The sequence below is a fragment of the Lentinula edodes genome (assembly GCF_021015755.1).
Source record: "Lentinula edodes strain Le(Bin) 0899 ss11 chromosome Unknown C8R40scaffold_56, whole genome shotgun sequence".
Taxonomy (NCBI): Eukaryota; Fungi; Basidiomycota; class Agaricomycetes; order Agaricales; family Omphalotaceae; genus Lentinula; species Lentinula edodes.
In genome coordinates, this window is record NW_025764362.1 from 253,599 (window position 1) to 277,329 (window position 23,731).

General features: G+C 46.8%; 11 protein-coding genes and 1 non-coding gene across 12 annotated transcripts; 6 read left to right on the forward strand and 6 right to left on the reverse strand.

The window, feature by feature from the left end:
* Window positions 1–86: 86 nt before the first annotated feature.
* Window positions 87–175, reverse strand: C8R40DRAFT_t268. The gene has a single exon. It is a non-coding gene; the product is annotated as a tRNA-Pro (tRNA).
* Window positions 176–408: 233 nt separating this feature from the next.
* On the forward strand, window positions 409–1,483 carry C8R40DRAFT_1074174 (uncharacterized protein; the record flags this gene model as incomplete). The annotated part of the gene is made up of 8 exons (XM_046226673.1): window positions 409–434; window positions 498–612; window positions 721–754; window positions 841–929; window positions 990–1,020; window positions 1,077–1,153; window positions 1,210–1,330; window positions 1,386–1,483. The coding sequence occupies 8 exons, from the start codon at window positions 409–411 to the stop codon at window positions 1,481–1,483; spliced, it is 591 nt and encodes a 196-aa protein (XP_046080461.1).
* A 777-nt stretch (window positions 1,484–2,260) lies between these two features.
* C8R40DRAFT_748178 (glycoside hydrolase) lies at window positions 2,261–4,142 on the forward strand. The gene is made up of 8 exons (XM_046236096.1): window positions 2,261–2,634; window positions 2,696–2,799; window positions 2,864–3,019; window positions 3,082–3,293; window positions 3,357–3,430; window positions 3,481–3,611; window positions 3,683–3,898; window positions 3,956–4,142. Exons 1-7 carry the CDS (start codon window positions 2,503–2,505, stop codon window positions 3,798–3,800), a joined length of 927 nt encoding a protein of 308 aa, XP_046080462.1. The 5' UTR covers window positions 2,261–2,502; the 3' UTR covers window positions 3,801–3,898; window positions 3,956–4,142.
* Window positions 4,110–6,102, reverse strand: C8R40DRAFT_1176858 (uncharacterized protein; the record flags this gene model as incomplete). Its single annotated transcript, XM_046232583.1, has 6 exons — window positions 4,110–4,311; window positions 4,383–4,614; window positions 4,662–4,830; window positions 4,870–5,556; window positions 5,615–5,991; window positions 6,063–6,102. 6 exons carry the CDS (start codon window positions 6,100–6,102, stop codon window positions 4,110–4,112), a joined length of 1,707 nt encoding a protein of 568 aa, XP_046080463.1.
* An 807-nt stretch (window positions 6,103–6,909) lies between these two features.
* Window positions 6,910–8,703, forward strand: C8R40DRAFT_1059695 (uncharacterized protein; the record flags this gene model as incomplete). Its single annotated transcript, XM_046225284.1, has 3 exons — window positions 6,910–7,215; window positions 7,303–8,146; window positions 8,207–8,703. The coding sequence occupies 3 exons, from the start codon at window positions 6,910–6,912 to the stop codon at window positions 8,701–8,703; spliced, it is 1,647 nt and encodes a 548-aa protein (XP_046080464.1).
* A 616-nt stretch (window positions 8,704–9,319) lies between these two features.
* C8R40DRAFT_1131345 (uncharacterized protein) lies at window positions 9,320–10,633 on the reverse strand. The gene is made up of 6 exons (XM_046229208.1): window positions 10,494–10,633; window positions 10,357–10,443; window positions 9,859–10,308; window positions 9,509–9,808; window positions 9,392–9,454; window positions 9,320–9,341 (listed from the first exon to the last, which is right to left on the reverse strand). The coding sequence occupies exons 1-4, from the start codon at window positions 10,588–10,590 to the stop codon at window positions 9,651–9,653; spliced, it is 792 nt and encodes a 263-aa protein (XP_046080465.1). The 5' UTR covers window positions 10,591–10,633; the 3' UTR covers window positions 9,320–9,341; window positions 9,392–9,454; window positions 9,509–9,650.
* On the reverse strand, window positions 10,606–11,205 carry C8R40DRAFT_747941 (uncharacterized protein). Its single transcript, XM_046236095.1, has 2 exons — window positions 11,021–11,205; window positions 10,606–10,971 (listed from the first exon to the last, which is right to left on the reverse strand). The coding sequence occupies exons 1-2, from the start codon at window positions 11,110–11,112 to the stop codon at window positions 10,773–10,775; spliced, it is 291 nt and encodes a 96-aa protein (XP_046080466.1). The 5' UTR covers window positions 11,113–11,205; the 3' UTR covers window positions 10,606–10,772.
* Window positions 11,206–13,303: 2,098 nt separating this feature from the next.
* On the forward strand, window positions 13,304–14,221 carry C8R40DRAFT_1241159 (uncharacterized protein; the record flags this gene model as incomplete). Its single annotated transcript, XM_046233539.1, has 1 exon — window positions 13,304–14,221. One exon carries the CDS (start codon window positions 13,304–13,306, stop codon window positions 13,940–13,942), a length of 639 nt encoding a protein of 212 aa, XP_046080467.1. The 3' UTR covers window positions 13,943–14,221.
* A 161-nt stretch (window positions 14,222–14,382) lies between these two features.
* C8R40DRAFT_1059796 (uncharacterized protein) lies at window positions 14,383–17,093 on the forward strand (the record flags this gene model as incomplete). The annotated part of the gene is made up of 5 exons (XM_046225303.1): window positions 14,383–14,718; window positions 14,773–15,534; window positions 15,589–16,332; window positions 16,380–16,646; window positions 16,689–17,093. 5 exons carry the CDS (start codon window positions 14,383–14,385, stop codon window positions 17,091–17,093), a joined length of 2,514 nt encoding a protein of 837 aa, XP_046080468.1.
* Window positions 17,094–17,266: 173 nt separating this feature from the next.
* Window positions 17,267–20,164, reverse strand: C8R40DRAFT_1014687 (uncharacterized protein; the record flags this gene model as incomplete). Its single annotated transcript, XM_046222913.1, has 4 exons — window positions 17,267–17,627; window positions 18,670–18,841; window positions 19,919–19,993; window positions 20,038–20,164. Coding segments are annotated over 4 exons (735 nt in total), but the record flags the coding sequence as incomplete, so codon positions are not given.
* Window positions 20,165–20,468: 304 nt separating this feature from the next.
* C8R40DRAFT_1059706 (P-loop containing nucleoside triphosphate hydrolase protein) lies at window positions 20,469–21,545 on the reverse strand (the record flags this gene model as incomplete). The annotated part of the gene is made up of 2 exons (XM_046225286.1): window positions 20,469–21,124; window positions 21,179–21,545. The coding sequence occupies 2 exons, from the start codon at window positions 21,543–21,545 to the stop codon at window positions 20,469–20,471; spliced, it is 1,023 nt and encodes a 340-aa protein (XP_046080470.1).
* Window positions 21,546–22,518: 973 nt separating this feature from the next.
* Window positions 22,519–23,345, forward strand: C8R40DRAFT_1074181 (uncharacterized protein; the record flags this gene model as incomplete). The annotated part of the gene is made up of 3 exons (XM_046226674.1): window positions 22,519–22,536; window positions 22,589–23,008; window positions 23,061–23,345. The coding sequence occupies 3 exons, from the start codon at window positions 22,519–22,521 to the stop codon at window positions 23,343–23,345; spliced, it is 723 nt and encodes a 240-aa protein (XP_046080471.1).
* Between the last annotated feature and the right edge of the window lie 386 nt (window positions 23,346–23,731).

Here is a 23,731-nt window from a genome sequence, read left to right on the forward strand (position 1 = left end):
TCATTAGAGGATGACTTTTTAATGAGTGGAAAAGCCCGCCCGCAGTGAACGTAAGTAAATCGGGAGCCAGTGGGGGAAAAAAATGTGGGGCGAATCCGGATTCGAACCGAAGACCCCCTGCAAAGGATATAACAATAGACCCAAAGCAGGTATCATACCTCTAGACCATACGCCCATACAAACAAAGGCTGTCAAAGGGATTGTATCCAATTTTTACGCGTAAGGACGAAATGATGCGCACAGACCACTCGTTGGGGCTCCACTTTGCACTTGTATTTACTGAACTTTTCCTGCAGTCAACCACGTAGAGTTTTCCTTGACGTGTTTTTACACTTTTTCTGTCCCGATCCAGAAGTATTCAGAGAATTTATAAAGCTCAGGAATCTCTCGTTCTACTCATCGCGTAAAATGGCATCCATGCTTAGAATGTACAAGTGTGTATATCTTCGTACTTTAACTGTTGACGTTCTCTGATTCCTTGCTTTGGAAATTTGCAGTGTAGCCCTGCAACGTAGGCCGATGTTCACTCAGTGCTGTACCGCCGCGTTCTTGTTTGGTGCTGGTGATATTATTGCACAGCAAGGCGTTGAAGCAAAGGGAAAGAATCACGACGTAAGTTGCCTAGAGCTTCACAATTTATCTTATATCTGTTCTTTGTAAATATTGGGCAAAAATAAATATGTGCATTTCATTTTGATGCTCATTCTGGATGCCTTTTAGTTTGCAAGAACGGCGAGATTGACATTTTACGGTGGTATGTGATATCCCTCATGCCAGTGCACTGCTGCTGCTCCAAGTTTGAATTTTCTCCTTGATATTTACAAAAGATTCTTCCTCCAGGTGCCCTCTTTGGACCGATTATGACAAAATGGTACCAATGGTTGAACACGATAAAATTCTCTAGCCCGACCAAGGCAGTCGTTTACCGGGTGTGTACTCGATGTTCTCGTCGAGTCAACAAAATCGCTCATGCTTTCTGACCTTTTCAGGTGTTCCTCGATCAGGCCGTGCTTACGCCAGGTGAGAACTTATATTCTTTGACTCCCAATCGCCTTTTTATACTTATTGTCCCATAGCGGCGGTCGGATTCTTTTTCGGCTCTATGAGCATCTTGGAGGGTAAACCCAAGGAAGCCATCCCGAGGATCCAGGCTGTGAGTCGTGAACAACCTACGACGTGTCCACCTCATTCATCCTTTCCCATAATTAGGCTTATGTCCCTACCATTATCCGCAACTGGGGCGTATTTGTCCCAACTCAAATTATCAACTTCGCGCTTATACCCCACCACCTCCGATTCGTCGTTGTCAGTGTTATCAGTTTGTTCTGGAGTACGTGTCTCTCGGCTCGTATCCCCTTGCACGTGTAACGTTAGCTTTTCTTCAGATACTTACCTTAGTGTGGCCAACGCTCGTCAGACTAAGACTCAATCGCTGGAGACTGTCGCTGAATTCGGAGCAGAAGTTGGGAAAAAGAGCGCGTGAATGCAACCAATGATTCGTTGTATATACTAAAAGAACACTGTGTGTCGCTGCCTTCCCATTTTCAGATCAGGTTCACTAACGGAGGTTCATCGGTGGTGATTTAGTTCAACTTCCAGAATGCACTTGTTTTCGCCATTATACTACAATTAGACACTACTTTATCCATCATCTATAGAACATCCTTATCTCCATGTGCGTCTCAGAGATAGTCCAGTCCTCCCGCGGAAATTATTCGACAACCTGCTGTTAACAACACATTATCTTCTATCATCTTGTGGCAATATTAATTCAAGAGACAGATCTGAAGACTCAAGACCTGCTCAAGACCGATCTACTTGCCCCGACATGTGGCAGTTGCGGCGCAGGGTCGGCTCCGAGAAGCGTTGCTTTGGGAGCTCCTATGTAGCTGACTCTGGGCTCTGGCTGTTCATTGTGTCGACGAAGGTTACCGTCTGTTACTGTCCCTTTCTTCGACTTCCGACTTCTCCGATTGAAGACGGTAGAAGATCCGATGTCAGTCGTCCCCTCTCCTGACACCCTTCACCTTCCATCCTCAAGCCCCGCTCGTCGTTGTTACCAAGGAGACCTTAACCGGACAGAACCTATATATGTCTCTTCCTCCGACCGCCTCCACCTACCACTGCTGATAATGCAAGGTAGGCATTAGCGTATAGTCATATAGTAACGATACAGGAGCTGCTTGCGCCGCTCAGTGTTACTTGCAAGTCCTATCGGTTATAGTCTTTATTCGAGAACCTCCTTTACGTACTCGTAGCTTCTTTCAAGCTGTTCTTGAGGTGATACTGTAATTTGGATCCTCAGGCTCCTCCACGGACATGATGAAGATGTGGTTCAGGATGGCTTCGTTGATGAATATAAATACATAACAAAAAACTGTAGGCTTATCAGTCTTTCTTCGTTTTCTCCCTCTTACAGTCTTATCCGCCCTTCCAGGCCTGTCCTGCAGCAGAAATTCGCATTATCGATCCCACCAGTTTCTCTGACCTACTACCTCAGACATGGTCATCTTCAGCAACGCTTCTCGCTTCGGCGTACTCACACTGGCGTCAATTCTCGCTGTTCATAAGGTCAATGCACACGGGCAAATTAAAGGTGTACTGGCGAACGGTATTTACAACGACGGTCCTAATGTAGGCTCTTCAGTTCTGATCCATTCCTATATTCTGACGATTGGCAATTTTTTTCTGAAAGATCTACTGGGATGCAGACCCCGTGAACGAACAGACCGCCACTAGAAAAATGTACCAAGCTGCAGGCCCATCTTATGTACTCCCTCAGGACTTCTCTGATAACTCGTACGGTCGAGTCGTCTCTGATTAAGAACTAATCCTTACTATTTTACCCTCATTCTGATGACAGTAAAATGGCTTGCGAAGGTGCTGCAGGTGCACCTAAAATCATCAACGTCTCTGCAGGCAGTGATTTGAGGGTCGACTGGGTTGGAGCGACCAGCGAGCTCGATGGCAAGCCAGGGACTGGGAACGTTCCGGCAGGTCAAAACCCTTGGGTCCACGCGTTAGTATTGAGTTCCCCTGTTCGGTCAATGTGTCTTAACGCCTGTTGTTGGATTCACGAAGGATGGGTACCATGGCGTCCTACATCGCTAAATGCACCAACGATGACTGCACTACCTATGATGCCTCTCAAGGCTCCTGGGTTAAGCTCGCTATGTTCGGGATTGATAAATCGGAAACTATATCAAGTGGTCTACGCGAGACGATGAAGAACAAGCCTGAAGAATACTACCCCACGCCTGGAACCAGTGGTCTTTGGGGCATGGCTCGATTTAGTAGGTTTTGATTCCGTCCTCTAGAGAACATAGAATTTAGTCGCCTTGATTCTCGTATCCTAGTTGAGGCCAGTTCCTCCTGGACTGTCACCATACCGAAAGGTCTTGCCAATGGACAATATATCATTCGCCAAGAAGTAGGTGTCCTTGTAGATGTGGATAAGTCCTCACAACTTTCTTGTACTAGGTGGGAGCGATTCACAATCCTTGGAATGCTCAAGATGATACCTCTGGCACTCAGCTATATATTGGTTGCATTCAGATCAATGTTATAAATGGTGGTAACACGAAACTGCCCGGGGGAACGAGAGCAGGATCGTAAGTCTTCGCTGCTCATTCATATTTAAAAAAATGAATTTTCTGAGCTATTCCTGTTCTTCTTTCGATAGCTTATACGCAACAAATGGTGCTTTCGCTAGATACAACGTCTACGAAGATAATGGCATGACCTTCGTTGACCCTGGTCCAGTTCTCTGGCCTTCCTCTTATGCGAAAAGGGAGGAATAGAGGATGAAGAAGGTGAAGAGGTGTATGAAGCACTAGTAGGAATCAAACCTCTGGTCGACGACCCTTCTCTCACTGGAATTGCTCTATGTATCTTTGCCGTAAGCTCCTCGTGCTCAATCGCTTGTATAGACAAAATAATATTTTTTGCCCAACAGAACAAGTGTTGTTTTTCCATCAATATCGAAACCGTCAACTGGGCCTCCCCTCCCCCTCCTAGTCATTGAAATGTACATTACAGTAATATTGTTGATAGTTTGTTATACATGTTTTACTCGATAAGGATATGTAGTTAAGTCCTCGTTCAAGTACCTAGGCATCAACGCCAAGGTGCACTTGGGAGAACCTATTGGTGGCCTTGATACGCTCAAGGAGCCACCAGAACGGTGTGGCATAAGTCAAGTCAGAGCTATCTGTACTGCCAGCACCCCCAGTGAGCATACCCCCGATTCGGCCACGGACGTCAGCAATTATGGAGCCCGAGTCACCGTCTCTCGAAAAAACTTCAGACTTGCTATCAAAGTTTAAGATCCCCCACTCCATGGAGGTATGATGGGTCGAGATGTCTAAGGTATAAGTACGGACAACCGAAAGAGGGCCGTTTGCGCGGCCCATGGTGGTACCAGTGGCATGTCATGTCCATTCTTGACGACCAACAAGCATGGTTCACGATCCAAGTCCCACATGTCAGGGTCTTGCATCAAGCTGTTAGGAATGACGCCTTGCAGGGGAAGCAGACGCCCTTCAGGATGTCGGAAATGCCAGGTGGCATCTATCCGAGGAAAACAGCGATCCTTAAACTTGCTTGAGTTTGTTCCTAGGTCTGAATTAGTAGATTGCATTAGTCAGATAGTCAAAACACACCGAGATCTATTTTGTTGCCGGAAAATCCGGCGCCAAGCTTGGTACGTTCGATACTGAAAAGTCCCCAGTCCTCCGTGAAGCGATGTTCGCCGACGCCGAAGCGGAGGGCTGGGGAGTAGACGATTTGGCCAAGAACACGACTGTCTAGTGTTCTCCAATTGTTCTTGACCTGATTATTCAATGCTCATTTAGTAAATGCCTTCAACACCTTCTCCGCCTCAGCCAAGGAGCTCCCAACATCTGACTGATTCGCCTTGGTCTCGTCATGAACGGTGTTGGCATCCTTTCCCGACCCTTTGATCGTATTTTTGGAGCACTGAGCCGCGTGGGTATAATTAGAAATACTGGCTTCAGTCGCCTCAATGATGTCTTTATAGGCTGTATTTCCAAGAAAAAGAACATCTTTAGAAGGGCTGCTGGGGTGGTAAATATAATCAACATTGGCCTCCTGGTTTCCAAAGAGGACGTGACGGCAAGACAGACCCAAGAGATCATCGCTACCATCACCCTTGTTAAGGTAAAGAGCCATAGTACCCTGTGAGTCGGGCCTGGCCCTAGTAGAGATACAAAGGCCAAGGAGAGGCGTGAGGGGACTGACAACGTGAACAAGTGGATCTTCGGCATCAACAGCTTTGAAAAGTTGAGGACCGGCATTAGAAACGTGCAGTGATTCGCGGAATTCGATATCGACATCGGCGATTTGGTAGACCTTGAGAAGATCCAGAATTATCTTAGCGACGTCGTGGGCAGCCGTGGCAGTGACAAGCCCCGGGAAGACGCCAACCCAAATAGTGACGGGACTGAGGACTGAGTACCTAGCCTCACCACTGCACTCATCGTCTTCTGAAACTTCATCTGCCCTGAAGCGAACGACATCAATAGTTGTAAAGCGAATCTAAAAAATCCCAGCAATGAGAAAGCCTGCGACACATTGAAATAGCTTTTCTACTCACCTCGTGCACATCCATGACTTTGACAACCTCCCAACCCAGGTCGTCGTTCCACACCTTCGTAATTGGGTGGTTGAAAATTGGAACTAATTCCTTTGAAGGGCGCTGGGCCTCAGGTCCGCGGGGTGGGGACCACTTCTTACCCGTGCGGTAAAGTAATGTTGGTTGAGAATGGAGCCCTGCATAGTAAAATAGAGCCTCCGACTGGGATACAGCGTGTGGATCACTAGTATTGCAAGTGGCGCTCGATGCAGCATCGACGCCAAAGCTAAAAGAGAAGGGCGAGGTAGTGATGGTCGGAGAGATGATCTCGCCCTTATCCAAAGAGCCTTGAGCATTCTGAATACTACTGCACTTTGGGGAGAATCCGGCCGGAAGGACTGGAAAATGGAGAGAAAACGCGATGGTTAGTACAGAATAATCATGGAGATACAAGAAAGAAAAGACAGACCGGGACAGTCAAGAGCGGCTTGTGTTCTGGGAGTATACATAAATAGTAAAAATGAAAGGCTAAAGCGAAGTGCAATTGAGAAATAAAGGAGAGACAAACTGGTTACATCGAGTACCCATCAGGTGACTGTCGAGCGGGCGATCATCCTTGAGGAAAGACTTAGCATTGTGTATAGAGAACAAAACGAACCAGAAACCTTCCCAGATACCAAAGAATTTGTAGCCCGATGATATCCCTCAGGAAAGTGTGGACTGAAAGGGGCAAAACATGCCTCCAATCAGTTATGCGATATAATGCAGAGCCGAAGTTGGGATTCAACGAAAAGGAGTGGAGACAGAGTACAAGCGAAGGTAAATTAGTAAGCAATCCCTTCAGTCTTAGGAAGCACGGCAGAGTGACACGGCAGAACGGAATTCAAGAGAAAAAATTCGAAAATCCGGCTCGACGGTAGGCCTAAAGGTTAAGCACACCCCTCGAGGAGGCTGACGTTGAAAATCAAGAATCCTCGCTGAAGGGAATTTTGGCGCAGATATTGTACGTGCGCTGCGCACGTGCCATGGATGGTTACATCTAGATCTTAAATAATTCTTGCTCGCAGCGCGCATTCTCTTACCGTATCTCAGTCTGCTAAACTACTCTGACCACCATAAGAGAGATAACGCAGCAATGATAATCATGATAATCCGCAATTCAAAGCCAATAACTGGGCTGCCGCCTTCAAGCTTTCGGAGCGGAGCGTGATGCGCTCATTGGAAATAGAATGTCTGTCAAGCACGACCAAACAATGTTGTTTGTATTTCACTGGCAGAATTTGTGTAAGAGCTGATTAAGTCCCTCCTTTTGTTCAATGCTTTCTCCTGAATTCATCGAGGACTGCGTTCGGACCCTTCACGAGGCTGTTTGGGCCAACTACGATCCGGACCAAATTCTTTTCCCGGCCGTCGTCGTTACAAGTGATCCGCACGCTGTCTCTGATACGGAGGCTCGGCTTTACTATGGAGGGCTCCATTCTGCACCAAGGTTACTCTACCGTACAGGCAAGAAGTGGATCCAATCCTGCGTTCTTTCGCCTCCGGACCGTTCGAAGGAGTTAGCCCCAGTTTTCAATCATCCGATTACGAAGGTGTGGAACGACGACCTGGGTTGGGAGATTGTCAAAATTATGGATGCGCACGAGGGGAGTTGATAAGCTCTTTATCTTTATCGTGTCGCAGGCTTGCTCATTACTGGGATTTTTTAGATTCGTTTCACGACTATTGATGTTGTTCGCTTCAGGGCACCTGAACCTTTAGGTAACGATGAATATGGGTACCCAGTCCTCAGTCCCGTCACTATCTGGGTTGGTGTTTTCCCGGGGTCTGTCACTGCCACGGCTGCCCACGATGTGGCTCAGATACTTCTGGATCTCCTCAAGGTCTACCAAATTACTGATGTCGACATTGACTTCCGCGAATCATTCTACATGTCTAAGAGTGGTCCTCAACTTCTTAAACCTGTTCGGTTTCGGGACCCAGTCGTTGACGTCGTTAGTCCCCTTACTCCTTCCCTTGGCCTTCATATCTCTACAAGGGCCAGGCCCAACACAGAAGGGACTATGGCTCTTTATCTTGCCAAGGGTGACGGTAGCAATGACCTCCTGGGCCTGTCTTGCCGTCACGTCCTCATTGGACGTAAGGAGGCCAATGTTGATTATGTTTGCCACCCCGGTGGACTTCTCCAAGACGTCCTTTTGTTCGGGAAGAGATCTTATGCCAACCTCGTTCAGTCGATCAAAGTCAGAATTGCAGACCATAGCACCTGGGTCGAGCTCTGGGAGGAGTGGCAGAAGGATCCTGCCAATGAAAATGATAAATATCGGTCAAAAATCGAGAGTTCCCTGGAGGCGATGGAGGCACTCGGAGCGTTGTATGAGCAGGTTAACAAGAATTGGAAAAGATTCAACAATCGCGTTCTTGGCCACATCATCTGCTCTCCAGCCCTCCGCCTCGGTGTCGGTGAACAGCGCTTCACGGAGGATTGGGGAATATTCAGTATCGACCGAACCAAGCTCGGTGATGGCTTCCAGGGCAACCAAATAGATCTCGGTGCGTTCCGTTCTTGAGTATTTGACTATAAGGGTACATACTAATATTACTGATACCTAGGACCAAAGGGAGGACCTGATGAATTCTATATCCAGTGTTTTTCCGACAATTGGCAGTTTGCACATGATCCTTTAGAACGCTTGCTTCCCCTCGAAAGTATCATCCCTGATAGCTTGATGCACACCCCTGACATGTGGGACGTGAATCACGAACCATGCTTGGTAGTTGTCAAGAATGGTAATGCCACTGGCACCACTTATGGTCGCGCAAACGGCCCTTTTTCTATCGTTCGTACGTACTTCCTAGATATGTCGATCCACCAAACCTCCATGGAGTGGGGGATTATGAACTATGGTTATAAGGTTGGAGTTTTCTCGGAGCCTGGTGATTCAGGTTCGATAATTGCTGACTTGCGTGGCCGTATTGGTGGCATGATTACTGGTGGTGCTGGCCATACAAAGGGTTCTGACTTGACTTATGCCACGCCATTCTGGTGGCTCCTTGAGCGTATCAAGGCCAATGGGTTCCCCGACGTGCACCTTGGCGTTGTTGCCTAGGCAGTTCAGCATTTTTACATCGCTGTGAGGCCTACATATCTTTATTGAGTATATATTATATATAACAAGAATAATGTACATAATGACCGTTGGGGGGGAAGTAGAACATAATATGTACTAGTGTACTCCTGCGGGGACCTACACCTTGCTTGGCTTCGTGTACCCACCCTGTACTGGTGTGATGAAGCGGAACTGGTCAACGCATTGTTGATTCACAAAAGCTGAAATAACTTATGAAGATCACACTGAATTTCAAGTAAGGGACCGAAATGATCAACATTACACGATCGCAAACATGTTCAAAAGAGTCTGAAGGATCGGGAGGTTATACGGGAAGTGGTCATAAGTAGACCTTTTAAGAAGGGTTGGATGGATATCCCGAAAGTGGTCATACATAGACCTTTTAAGAACGTTCGACAACTTAACGCTACTGTCATTTATATAACGGAAATGTTGATATCAGTTACCTTTACCACCACGAACGTGGTGGCTGGTATCTGACTTTGCGGACTTGGACGGAATCGGATTATCCCCCGATTCGTCGGGTGCAGCCCTCTTTTGGCCTTTAACGTTACCCGCATCACCCTCGTTGGTGGGAGTATGGGTGCCGGTGTGGTGTTCGCCTGTTGTGTGATAAGCTGTCTCAAAGTTCAATGGACAGTCGGTATTAAAGAAATAGGAGGTTTACCGCTGAGTGGTCGCGCAGAAGCAGGACCTGCGTTGTTTGGGTAACTGTCGGTCGTATAAGGCACTACAACACCGTCAGTAACGTGAAGAAAAAGAAACAACGTCGCGATAGACGTACCGGTCGGTACTTGGGCCTGTGAAACAGCTGGTCTACCAATGGTACTGCTGTGGTCAGGACTACTGCGATTCACTGTCGTGTTCACCGCGGAAGATGTGCGCATATCGGGGAACGTGCGCGTTTCTGTTGGGTTAAGTATATGTTAAGCAAGGATTGTCGGAGTAACAGAAGACACACTACGTTTACGTTTTGAGATAACCAAAGGGCTTTTGGCGATTGAATCATCCTCCCACTCGAAGTTGGGCATAACGATGTTTGAGCGCGGTTCCTCATTTGGAGGAAAGGGTGGTTGAGAACACCCTACAGTGAGTATAAGCATCATTGGCAAAGCATGAAAGAGTCGTGCTTACTAGGGCTGGGTGGATTGACATCAGTTATGAATTCCGCTTCGTGTGTAAAGAGTTGTTGCTGCAAGGCGGTATTGTTTACATTAGCGGATCCATGGAATGGCGACCGAAGTTGAACGCGACTGGTAAGAACCTGGGGGTTCAGAGGCTCCGCAGTATTTGCGACCATCGTTGACGACGGAGTTTGACCATCAACATGAGAAGAGGTCATATATTGCGCCATATAGCCTGATGTGAAATTCTGGGTATCGGAGGTGATGCCATTGGAGGAAGCCCCGGGATTGAAGTCAGTCGGTTGGTTGATTGTGTTCAAGAATGGGAATGGCGCGTTATTGACGCCGTTGCTATGGACGCCGTTGCGGATGTTGGTTGGCCCGTTCATGATGTTTGCATTGTTGATATAAGGTGCAACGCCTGTATCAATGGAGGGAACGTTACTCCCCCCACCATGCACTACATGTTCGTCAGCATCTCCAACTGAACGTAAGTATAGTTGCTCACACAGCGCCTGGTCAGAGTGGTGCACAGCATTACCAATGGAACCGACACCACCCCCGCTTGCAAAGTTTGCGTAAGGTCCCATGTAATCTGTGCAACACCAGTCAGTGGGTGTATGACACAGTAAGAAAGCAACTTACTGGGAACAGGTGCATGAACCACCGGATAACCATTTGACGACCTCATCATTGTGCGTGTAATTGAAGACCCTGTGATTGTAGTTAGGAAAAGACGCATAGAAGAAGCCAGTGTGCGTACCGGCAGTATTTGAAGGTGTCATTGGCATAGGGGGGTAGTAAGCAGTGTTAGACCTTGGTGGCGTTATTGGATTATAGAAAGGGAAGGGAGGTGCGATTTCTGTTTGTTCAGGTCGGAGTACAACGATTTGCTTAACATCCAAAGCGAAACCCCAGGTCGCATCACGACCGAACTTCCAACCACGCAGTGTAAAAGCGATGTCCACGGTGGCACCTCCAAGGGTTGATGCAAGGAGGTTTTCGGGGACCGCAGCACCAGTGTGATCTATGACATTGATATCCGCCATGCAGATGGTGGGCGCGGCTTCGATCCAACGAGTGTTGGTTTTGAACTGGGCAGGGATTAAGTCGGCAAGACGACCTGTACAAGATTGAGTAACCGATTGTATATATATCGAGCTATTACTCACCGTCGATGGGTTCGGCGTATGATCGGGGCTGCAAAAACGTGAACTCCAACAAAGAAGAATTGGTGAAGGAAGAGGTACGAACCCGAAAACATGCAATACCAAATTTCACATGCAGATTATTCTGGTGGCCTCCTTCATTGAACCATAAGTATCGGGTCGGTTCAACATCTGACTTGGTAAGAAGTTTTGTGATTTCTCTTGTCCTGGTTGAATAGGGTGAGACCAATAGTGCATCGAATCGTTGTAAAAGAAGAAGCCAGGACCAGGTAACGAGTCATCATGGCGACCAAGATAAGTGTTGTTAGACTGCAGATGCTGATGATACTGGTGGATTTGAACGTCGTTCATGCTATATAGATGACAATTAGAGAAACAGCGAACAATGTTCAATGACGACGCACATCTTGTTTCGATGGAGTGGAATGTAACAGGTGGGCCGGGTGGGGGCGCAAGACAGGGTTTGAAAGTGGAAGTCCGATTTGGATGCACACTTATGAATGCAGTACTGCATAGCAGATGGGCTGAAAGACACGAAAATTTAGAAAAAAAAACCCGATCGCAGAGGTACCACAGCCTAACGAGGAACCAAAAAAAGGATGGTAAGGAAATTGTTGCGTCGCTTTACAGGATACCCGTCGATTGTAACCGTACTGCAGATAGAGGGTGCAAGATAGGTACGCGAGTCATGCTGCAAGATCCGGTGAAGGTGTCAAAAGGAGGGCCGAGGGATAGGATACCACACAGCACAGGAGAAGCACATGGCAGGCGGAGGTTGTTCGTCTAAACGCGAAATGGAGTATCGCACGGCCACAGTAGAAGGTTGTACGAGTAACCGTTATGCAACGCCCCCCTCCCCCCCTCTGGCGTGATTACATGAGTGTGAAATTGATAAATTTTGTTGTACACTACACGCACCACGATCAGCAATGCAGACAGTGGAAGAAGTGGAGGAACTGTGCAAAAAGACAACCAAAGCTCACATCCAAGAGGCATGTACAATCAACACCATTGTATTGAATAGTGCGGATTCAAGGTCGAAACACACGATAGCGTTGAGATTGGTAAAGCTACGAGCAGAGCTGCTGGGGCCACTGCTAGCGACAATGTCGCAATTGAATAACGGCAAACGGCCGACGTTATCCAGACCTAGTAGGCGTGTTCAATTACAGTCGATCCGGAAAATAATGGGAATTCCTGAAGTTTTTTCGACGTGTGAATTATGTAGACGGTGACGCGTGACGCTCGTTTTATCCAAATCACCTTGCTTGCAAGGTCTATTGCACTCCGGAAGTTGAGCTCTGTGCTTTGCCTTGTGGCGCACATAAGGTGTGCCGCATTCTTTCCCAGTTCTTTCCTCAATACTCAGATTAATCAAACAAATTTCCACAAGGCTTTTGAAGTGTGTATATCCTGTAGTGCACCTTATGTGCATTGTTTTTTTCACTTGATACTCGAACTAAAATCTACACCTTGACAAAGACACTCAGATGATACTTAGACCACCCTACACTTTTTGCATACATAAATCCTGCATCATTCCCTAGTTCCTGCCATACCAGTTCTAGTATCAATTTAACTGAAATTTATCCTTTCCCAAGCAAGGTGCAGTCCACAACAGTGGAACTAGTTAGGAATATTATGCTTGATTTGACCCAAGCTCGGCATGAACAGGACCCCGGAAGCTCCTGCCAAACCCCACCCGCCCAGGCGGCCTCAAGTACGCTACGATTTTGGCCTCAAGCAGGCCTCAAGTACGCTAATTCGGATAAGGAATGTCACGTGAAATCGTAAAAATTGCTCTGAAAATACCGAATTTTCTTCCCCAAGCCTGGAATCATCTTTCTGTATGTTTTTTTGACTATTATCGCTGCATCCGGAGCTCTTCTGAGCTTCTTTGCCCAAACTCCGGTGCCAGAGCTCCACCTATGTCCATTGGGCCACCAAGTCAGCCAATAGATAGACTCGAGCCAGTAGCTTCGGATGTTGACACTTTGGAAACTGGCGCTCAAAGGTGTCAGCGAAGCGACTGGTTTTTAATCCGGCACTTTTGGCAGGTCGGGTTTTTATCACGTGCTTCTTTTGACTTCAACAAAATTTCGAAAATAGGTGTGTCCCGAACCTCCACCGAGAATAAATGTAAATAGAGCGAAAAGTGCGAATTAACATTCTTATAAACGAGTTTGTTACCGATTTTCTGTAACTGCACTTGTTCCTGAGATATTAAGTGATCTTTGAAAAATATTCAAATTAAGGGTGTGAGCTCGATCTTTCATTTCTACTATCATGCCACCCCCCTCTCGAAAGCGACGGCTTTCGGATATTGCTTATAAGCCTTCTGGCTCAGTCCGAAAGCGTTTGAGACGGAATATCCCTTCCCCACCACCCAATTTGGTTGCACCTTCCTCTCAGGAAGATATCAATTCAGACTCAGATGTCTCTCCTCTCGAAATACCAGTTAGCAGCGCTCCAGCCTCACCACGATTCGACCACGATGGGGATAATGTGCCTCTATCCCCACTCGACCTCCAGCCATATATTGTTCCTCCGGTTACTCCCACTCATGCCAAAAGTAGAAATCAACTGCAGACCCCTATGACAGTGCTACTCAGCAGTCCAGCTCAGTTATATGGCCGTCCTCGTATACGGCGTTCACATCATAATCCATTAGCCAACTCTGAGCTCCGTGCATCCCCCATACAGTGGGAAGATAAGCAAGCAGAAATTCGGATGAAGAGAGCAGCAACAGAAGCTGTTCAGGATCTGAACACCAAACAGCTGGAACGAGAGGAAGTGAATAAAGCGCATCACCTATTCAACTCCATTACCCAACCAAAAGAAGAGGGAGGACTTGGATTTCGCAGCATGAAGCACTTTGCTGATCGGTTGTTTGGAACTGACAAGACCGTGCCTACAGGTCAATAGCTATAGAGGTTCTGAGGCCGGATCTGGCCCGGGAATGGCCCGGGATAATTCCGAGGTCCGGAACTGAGTATTGGCCTGTAGTACACACTGGGAGTGGGACGTCGGTGAAGCTATTAGCAACACCCTTCACACACTGTTGGTGTTCCCGGGAATTATGGCAAGAGTGCAAGATTGGTATGAGCAGCCTAAATGGGGTTCCTGATGATCCGGGAGTCCAGAAGCAAAGGGTAAAGAAGATATTAAAGACTGGGATAAGATGGTACACTTGATTTCAAGCTTGACTACAACGTACAAAGTATTCTAGCTTATATACATCCCAAATACAGTAGTCATAAGACCTCGATGAAAGCTCGGAATAATAAATAAGTCACAAGGTAATTATTCCGAAGTCCGGCCGCTCCGGGCCGGGCCGGGAAGCATATGGGGTGAATTGCATGCATATGACAGGAACTGGTGACAATGCGCAAATCAAGGCAAACATAACTCGTTGGTGCAATACTCAAGGTTCAGATTTTGCCTCCCGAGTATTTGAACGTTCATCATCAGCGTTTGAGAACTTTCTTCTGAACTCCACATTTGGTACTCAGCTGCAAAAAGAAGGGCAGGCAATCCAGCAATTGTTATCCCGTCCAACTCACACATCAATGACTGAGTTACTGAAAAGTTTCTCTATGCAAGACCTTGGTAAAGACCTGGAGAAAGCTGCCCCAACTCTTTGGGGGGTTCTTACCAGTGTTTCCTCACGGGAAGGACAGCCGAAACGGGAAAAAGAACTTGTATGTTCTTGATATTTCCCCCTATTTCACTTACATGTAAATATTCCTTTGAAGGTTTTCACGGCCATCTGTGCTATGCTCAGCCTAGTCCGTTCTCAGAAGGCCAATAATTTCCAGGTCATAATGGGCTTCTTCCTCCTGGGCTCAGGTGCTGGAAAGCGCGAAATTGCTGTACTTGCACAGGCAGGACTCAGTGTCTCCCCCTCTGCTATCAACCAATACGTTAAAGAACTTTCTCGGGAGAATATTGCAATTGTGCAGGAGGTTATCCAGTCATTTTTGTGCTCACTAGTTTGGGACAACTTGAACTTCGCATTTCATATCGACTCGCAGCGTCTAGGATCAAAAGACCATTTTGACAGTGGGACAACTGTAACAGTAGTTGTTCAGCATGATCCCGATACTGGCTTACCTGCCAAGCACGGAACACTTTCCTTCGATATGAAACCACCACGGACTAGTACACACCAAATAATCAGCAACCAGTCTTTACTTCTCCTTCCATCTCCTGATGATATCAAAGCTCTGGAGTTGTGCGAAATATGGCAACTCACTCAACTTGCACTCGAGCATGAACCCCAACTTGCACATCTCAAAGATTGCTTCTCCCCCTGTCCTACTGTTGAGCAAATTGCTCTCCATGTCACCAAACAGTACCCTGCCCCAGCTATGCATGAAGATGAATCAAGTCTTGATGGCACAATCCGGGTGTACCTGAAAATTCTGCGTGATCTTGGTGTTAGTGATAACGACATCCAGAAACTTGGGCTTTTCTTCACAGACGGTGACCTTTTAACAGATTCATTAGTTGACAAGGTAATTCATTGGAAAATAAATCTCACCTATACCACTAATTCGCTTTATCTTCAGGTTGAATCTGGTCGTCGCAACAGTGCTGAAACAGAAATCCTCGAAAGTCTTAGAGCAGTAATCCGACGGTTTGGACTGTTCCATGCTAAAATGGCTGGTGCTCGCATGGTAATCAATGAGCATTGGGGAAAACCAAATTCGCCATGGCCAGGAAGCTTGTGGTGGGAACATACCAACCTCTTGCGACGGAAACCTATTAGTGCTGGATGGCAGTCGAAAAAAGCTGCGCCGTGGAAACCAACACATGAACTCATACAGATATCACTTGCTGGGCATATTCTTGATGCGTTTCGGCTCCATTGCAGCAACAGCAACTTCAACCACTGGGCCTCTCAAGCTACATTAGATGATCTGAATGCAATTTCCAAGAAAGTATACGCCAACTTATTCAGCTCTGCCGGATATGAGAAGCAAAGGGAAATGGACCAACCTGACACTGTTTTAATGAACAATATCCTCTACAACCGTGATGCACTCCGTTACTGGCTGTTGGTGAAGTCAATAAAGGCAGGTGATATTGGCCAGGTAGTTTTGGTTCTTAGGATCTGGATGCTCATGATGCGGATACCCAAAACCATGCCTCGTTATGCCAATGCGATTTTCGAAACTCTTGGCCATTTACAGCAATATCCTGAGCGTCTCCGCAAAATGTTTCTTCACAATTGGCTTGTGAATCTCACTGGTCGTGCAAATGGATTCAAAGAGGTTGACCTTCTGCAAGAACATACTAATTTTTGGATCAAAGTACGTAGGTCACATTGGGTATAAGAGCTTACTGACAACATAATCAGATGGTTTACGGTGCAAAAGGAGTTAATCGCAACTGGGAATGGCTTACGATGATTTCGGTCTGTATATACTCCTTGCGTGAAGCACTTCGAACAGTGCAGAAGACATTTGATATCCCAATTTACGGTACTCAGCATACAACACCTAACATGGAGAAAGAAGTTCAACTGATTGCTGAGAAGTTGAAAGAGGAGAAAATTCAAGAATATGTTCTTGACCGTCCTGCAAATGCTGAAGTCGAGCTTGTTCGTGATCTCATTGGCGAAGGAGTGAAGTATGCAAATAGAAAATCTGCATATGCACAATACCAGGTCAGCGATGCTATTTTGAAGAATCTAGGTGTTCAAGGTGAGACAGTAGGGGCAGACTCGGCACAGGATCCCAATGAAGATTCGGAAGACAATGAGGAGTACTACATCCCTACCGCAGAAGACCTTGCAATGGATGACGAGGAGCCGATTGAACTCGCTAACGAACTGTTGGACAGTGCCATGTCATTGATTGAAGAAGAGTGGTATCTTTATTCTATATCTAAAGTTATTTTAGTTTCTGTAATCGAGAGATTGTACCGTTCCATAGTACTTGCCAGTTGCACATTGAACACACCCTCTAGCTCATTTGCATACGTACATATTTGTGAGTTTGGTTCATTAAATGTCCGTGCATTACTGAATAGAAGCCGCCATGCAACCACAAATTCTGACAAGGTTGAATAACCCTTCGAAGGACCAGCAAGCATTAGGTTTCGAATATGGGACATCGAAATTGGATCCTTGATTACCTCATAATACAAAGGCCAAGTCTGTACAGAAATGTCAGCCCATATCCAGTAAGGTATAAACATACTTACTGTTCTCCGAGGAAGGGCCAAGAATGGCTGACATTTGCGCTCTTCTTCAAAATGTTGATTGTTTCGAGGCCCCTTTTTGACTGTTCGACCAGTTCGTACATCATGAACAGCATTATAACACTCTCGAAAAGCTTGTTCAAGAGCTTCACGGTACTCTTTGTGGGCAGCCTTCACCAAGTCTTCATGCTTTCGTTCCTTGCGAGCCAGTTGCACAGGGTCAGGATGAAGCGAGCAGATACCTGAGACAATTTGCACCACCTCAACACTATACCGCTCAACACCAAGCCTCCATGGAATGATATATTGGAAGATGTCAACTGCCGTTACTATTCGTGGTCGAGCGGCAATCTTTTCTATGACCTCGTCATCAAGAAGATGTAAGACCTGGGTCAAAATAGGTCTTAGGGTAGGTTTTGGTATGTGGAGGTTTATGTTGTAGCGTGCTAGGAGCAGGCTGGAGCTCGAAGGGAGCTACGAGAACCGCGACCGAGGACGGGAATGACCTAGTAGTGGTTGGAACGACGAGATGGTGACCCTTGAGGGGTTCCTAGGAGGTCCAGGGAGGTCCCTAATGCGTAGGGAGGTTCAGGACGAGTGCAGGACCGTAAGATATTGCGTAGTAGGAGTTGTACTCGCTAGAACGTCAATATAGAGTCGAGTAGGTAGTTTATGCAACGGGGTCTCGAGGGTGTAAGCTCCTGAGAAGGGATATGCCAGGGAGGGTAGGTCCCTGGGGACTAGGTTTGAGGATGGTCGTCCTCGAGTGTGGGAGGTGGTAACGGAGAAGCAATACGTAGTTCGACGTGAGGGGTAGCTTCGACGTTACCTAGATCGAGGTCCCGAAGCTTACGAAGTAGCTAGGGAGCTCTGGGAGGTTTGGGGAAGGGTAGCTCACCAAGCGGGTAGGCGTTGGGGAGCTTTAGTAATGTTCGGGGGAGCTCGGAGACTCACTCGGAAGGCTTAGACTTGAAGTGAAAGCGTATATTCGATCGTATAGACGATCAGAGAGACAATAGACAGAAGTAGAGAGAAACAGAGGTAGAGAAACAGAGAGTAAAGAGAAATCCGTATGGTTAGCAGGTACAAAGGGACAGGGACTGGACCTATGCAAAAGGGTGTGTGTTCAAAATATACCAAGCTGGCGCTTGGGGACGTTGCGGAGCTACTTAAATAGGTACGGGAAGTGAACAAGGGAACATCAGAACCTAGGGGGCATGAGGCAGATAATCGAGAGAGACAGGCGATCGAGATTGGTACTTAATGGGGCTGGTGTCGGAGGGCTTCGTACGCGTGTCGGAATGGTTGTCCGGACGTTTTCAGGTTACTGTCTTGGGGAGGTGCGTACTGCCTCAGGGACGTCCTGGGGAGGTGGGAGGAGAGTCGGGAATGTGAGAACGTGTGGGCTGATGCTGGTGCTGGTCTGGTTATGGTCAGGGCATGACAGAAGATAGCGAGCTAAAATCAAGACTTGGTCAGGATAGTAGACACGAACTGCTTCAGAACGCCAGCGGCGCAATGCAGCAGTTACTTCAGCAGCAAGTTCCTCAGAAGGTCGTGTTGTACGAGGAGCACGAGTTGGATAGGGATATGATATTTGAATGGTTTTGTCATGCCCTGACCATAACCAGACCAGCCCCAGCATCAGCCCACACGTTCTCACATTCCCAACTCTCCTTGCACCTCCCCAGGACATCCCTGAGGCAGTACGCACCTCCCCAAGACAGTACCACCACCCCCTGAAAACGTCCGGACAACCATTCCGACACGCGTATGAAGCCCTCCGACACCAGCCCCATTAAGTACCAATCTCGATCGCCTGACTCTCTCTCGATTATCTGCCTCATGCTTCCTAGGTTCTGATGTTCCCTTGTTCACTTCCCGTACCTATTTAAGTAGCTCCGCAACGTCCCCAAGCCCCAGCTTGGTATATTTTGAACACACACCCTTTTGCATAGGTCCAGTCCCTGTCCCTTTGTACCTGCTAACCATATGGATTTCTCTTTACTCTCTGTTTCACTACCTCTGTTTCTCTCAACTCTTGTCTATCGTCTCTGTGATTGTCTATATGATCCAATACACGCTTTTACTTCACGTCTAAGCAATCCGAGTGAGTTCCCGAGCTCCCCAACGCCTACCGCCTTGGTGAGCTAACCTCCCCAACGCCTACCGCCTTGGTGAGCTAACCTCCCCAAACCTCCTCGAGCTCCCTAGCTATTCTATAGGCTTCAGGACCTCGATCTAGGTAACGTTGAAGCTACCCCTCACGTCGAACTACGTACTGCTTCTCCGTTACCACCTCCCACACTCGAGGACGTCCATCCTCAAGCCTAGCCCCCAGGGACCTACCCTCCCTGGCACCTCCCTTCTCGGGAGCTTACACCCTCGAGACCCATCTACGCATACAACCTACTCAATTCTATATTGACGTTCTAGCGAGTACAACTCCTACTACGCAATATCGTACGGTCCCGCACTCTTCCTTAACCTCCCTACGCCTTAGGGACCTCCCTGGACCTCCTAGGAACCCCTCAAGGGTCACCATCCCGTCGTTCCAGCCACTACTAGGTCATTCCCGTCCTCGGTCGCGGTTCTCGTAGCTCCCTTTGAGCTCCAGCCTGCTCCTAGCACGTTACAACATAAACCTCCACATACCAAAACCTACCCTAAGACCTATTTTGACCCAGGTCTTACAGGTTTCAACGGGGAAATCCTCAGGCTGGCAGTTGTCGCAACAGCGCGCGTTCCCAGGTCGGACAAAGAAAGGCACTAGAGAGTGTTAGAAATAAGCAGAATCACAATTGAGAACATACTTTTTGCATTGTTGCCAAAGAAGTCATCCCACGGAATGCGCCGGCATGCTGCTGTTGCAATAAAGAGTGAAAGATACTTGCGGTCACGAGCTTCAAGTGCAGACTTTGGGTTGTTCTTCTTTCCTCGCCACACTTTCTCAGTCTCAGTGGAATCCTCTTGGTCGATGATGGCAATACGATCAACTGGTGCTTCATCGGCTGAGTCTTCCTCATCCTCATGTTCACGTTCGGTTTCCAATATGGTGAGATGTCTCGCATACGATGCCTTTGTGATGAATATTAGTGCTTCACCAACGTCAGTGAGCCGGCGGACACATCGGCCAATTTTCTGAATGAGAGATAGAAAAGAGAGTGGTTCATGCCATAGAACAACACGCTGAATACCCGGGAAGTCCATGCCCTATGTAATTTTGAGTTTCAGTGGTAGCTTATCAATGACAGAAATGACATACCATTCCCAGAGCGTCCGTCGCAATAACACAACAAAGACGTCCCGTTCGCAGACCCTCCTGGATGTTGCGTTTTCGTTTATCAGTCAAATTACGATGATAGAACTCGATAGCATCAGTTGAAATGTGCTCCGGGCAGTTACGACGTAGGAAATCTTGTATTTCTTCAGCTTCACTTTGACTATTGACATAGATAAGTGTCTGGCGGAATCCACCATTTTTCTCGGTTGGGAACAGTGCAAGAAGGTCAGCATATGTGTTCGAGGGATGTTGGAGGATACGGACCGAAAGTGCAACATTATGTTTTGCATTTGAGACGGCAACACGTGCAGAGTCCTGGGGAAGGCCGACCTTGAATAATACATCGTGTATCACATTCTCGGGCATCGTAGCAGAGGCGAGAAGAACCGGAAGTCCACTCGGCAGTCGCGCGAGAAGTTTTCCCAGTTCAGCATACTCTGGTCTGAAATCTTCACCCCATTCACTGGCACTGTGTGACTCGTCAATCACAAGTTCCATGCAGTTGACACGAAACGACTTGATTTTCAAGACCTTCTCATGAAACTGAGTCGACAGGGCAGTCTCCGGCGAGACAAATAATACACGATGCTTCAAATGATAGCGGTGGGTATTATCGTCTATCTAGCATGACAGTAGTTAGTAACAGATGATGTACTGCAATGAATGAGTACACACCTCGAAAATATCCTCAATTTTACTTCCTTCCGAGTTCACAGCAAGAGCTGGTATGCCTTTCTCCTGTAAGGCCTCTGCCTGTGAGTTCATGAGTGCATTGAGAGGGCTCACGACCAGGACAACATTCTGAGATGTTGAGATCATATCTCTATCATCCCAATCGTAGAATAGAGGATACCAGAATGCAAGGGTCTTGCCTCCACCAGTGGGAACATCATAGACTGTAGTCTTGCCTCGCAAGATGTTATTTCCAGCAAGCTTCTGGTGCTTCCTCAGTGACTGAACACCGAAAATATCACATAGCAGATTCTCTGCCCTCCTCAGCCGCGCTTCGTCAAGTACTTGAGGGTATTCCGGGGGCATGGAATCGAAGGAAATGGTTGGTGGATATGGGCGTCGCAAGTGATTGATCAGTCGCTAGCGGTCGAAGTAACGCGAATTGGGGAAAATTAAATATAACTCGTTATTCGTGATATAGCGGCGAAGATTTCTATCGTAATCCGAAGGTCGTACAGTGGGTTTGGGGACACAGTATATTGTGGAATAAGATGAAGTACAAAGAAGCACGTGATAAAAACCCGACCTGCCAAAAGTGCCAGATTAAGTTCCAGTCTCTCTGCTGAGAAAGTGATTCCGCATATCGCTTCTCAGCAGCAGACTGGTTCGAGTCTAGCCAATAGATACCCAAAGTACGCTATCTCGGACAGGGATTGAGCCTTCTGAGGCCTAAAGTACGCTAATTTCGGCCAAGGAAAATGGCAAAATTGGGTCCTAAAGTACGCTAATTCAGATGGGGTCTGGTAGGAGCTTCCGGGGTCCTGCATGAACATCCTTGATCAAATCTGAAGTTATCCTGCCTGCACCAGCCAGGTGTTCTATGTTCGAATCATCTTCTGTATCATTTGCAAGAGGATCAGTGTCTAGCTCAAAGAGCTCTTAGATAAATACTAAGTTCATTGGAGGAGATTGCGGGCTCAGCAGATACTGAGCAATTCATGGGGGTGGTGAAATATTATTCCTAATTTGGATAAAATGAGTGACACACGTCACCATCTACATAATTCACATGTCAAAAAAACTTCAGACATTCCCATTATTTTCCGGATCGACTGTAAAAAATACAGTTTCACGGCTTTCTGGAATTTGTAATAAATTACTAAATATAGAAATTATTCTTCAAGACATTGTGCTCGAAGCCTTGAATGACCTTGACTCTTGTTCACTCTCGCCTTTACTCTTTTATATCTAAGAAAGAATTAGTGCAACATATCTTTGTTCTCTTGCTGGTCAGAGCGAATCAATTGAGCGATGTGTTCATCAGAAAGACTTTTTGAATATGAATAATGGTGGCTTCGTGCGTGTTTGAATTGTTAATGCAATGAGTGCTGTTAACATTACTTGAACAGGATGCTCTCTTTCAGGCAATCGAGCATGTAGAGACTCAAGCTCAGGATTCTGATGGCAATGTTGCCGCACAAGCCTCTCTTCAAGGACGTTTTCGGATTTCTTCCCGCCAAACCACTCCTCCTCCTCCCATCACTTCTAATAAACGTCCAGCCTCTGAATCACCTCAAAAGCCACTTCCAAAACGTGGTGGAGGCCGTGGACGTGGGGCTGCCACCCATTCCAAAACTTCGACTACTGTAGGTACCAAAACACTGAAAGCAAAAGCAGTGATTCTGACTGATCCACCAAATGACGATGTGTTCACCAGCGTACGATGGACTACTGCTGAACAAACCTCCTTGTTCACACATCTATTCAGTTCAGACAGTGATGATATCCATACGAAATGGTTGAAGAATAAGGATCATGTGTATAAGAAGGTACTGTCACTGGTTTTTTGTATTGTCGTTCCTAAAGCCCACCTGCGAACAGTATCTTGAGGCCAATCCTTTGGTTGCTGAAAGGTTTACGATCAGCTCAGTTGCCAACAAGGTGACTGCAAGCATTTCAATGTACTCATACATTAGGGAGTATGAGGAATTCACTGGTGGTGGCGGAGATGCTGACCTTCAGTCCATGATTCCTGAGTCAGATGAATGGCACAAGCAACGGCTTACTCTGGCTAAGCGAGGCGGGAAATCTATTGGTTTGCTCACTGTTAAAAAGTATCATGACTGGAAGAATAATGGTTGGTATGATAGATTTGAAGAGCAGTGAGTATAAATATGTTCAACAATACTTTCATCATCTGATTAGCATGTTTTTATCCCTCAAAGGTTCGGTAAAAGCTCAAAGGTGGATCGCCCTACTGTTTGCTAACAAGCTTGCCTCGTTTTTGTGTGAAAGAGAAAGGAAGGAATCTAATGGGCACTCCAACCAACCAATCTAAAACACAATATGCAAGTTCACTGCTATCAAATTTATTTAATAGCAAGGGGTAGCGTTGGCAAAGGTTCCGCAAAGCTTTGAGAGCTAAGTAAGAAGCTTTAATCAATCAATTTGAATCGTTCTAAAGATTCAATATATTCCTTTGATCAAGGTAGATTCAGCACAATTTGTGCTTTGATTGTATTGATATGGGTATATCAAGAATCGGGGATTTG

Bases quoted from the DNA above. Each gene is read 5' to 3' on its own strand.
- C8R40DRAFT_1131345 (XM_046229208.1), bottom strand. From the start codon at position 10,590: ATGCGTCTTTTCCTAACTACAATCACAGGGTCTTCAATTACACGCACA. The intron at 10,444-10,493 runs GTAAGTTGCTTT...GGTGTTGCACAG, and splicing joins GGTTCATGCACCTGTTCCCA to ATTACATGGGACCTTACGCA. The intron at 9,809-9,858 runs GTAAGCACGACT...TACTCACTGTAG, and splicing joins TGTCAATCCACCCAGCCCTA to GGTGTTCTCAACCACCCTTT.
- C8R40DRAFT_747941 (XM_046236095.1), bottom strand. From the start codon at position 11,112: ATGTTTTCGGGTTCGTACCTCTTCCTTCACCAATTCTTCTTTGTTGGA. The intron at 10,972-11,020 runs GTGAGTAATAGC...AATCTTGTACAG, and splicing joins ATACGCCGAACCCATCGACG to GTCGTCTTGCCGACTTAATC.
- C8R40DRAFT_748178 (XM_046236096.1), top strand. From the start codon at position 2,503: ATGGTCATCTTCAGCAACGCTTCTCGCTTCGGCGTACTCACACTGGCG. The intron at 2,635-2,695 runs GTAGGCTCTTCA...TTTTTCTGAAAG, and splicing joins TTTACAACGACGGTCCTAAT to ATCTACTGGGATGCAGACCC. The intron at 3,020-3,081 runs GTTAGTATTGAG...GGATTCACGAAG, and splicing joins CAAAACCCTTGGGTCCACGC to GATGGGTACCATGGCGTCCT.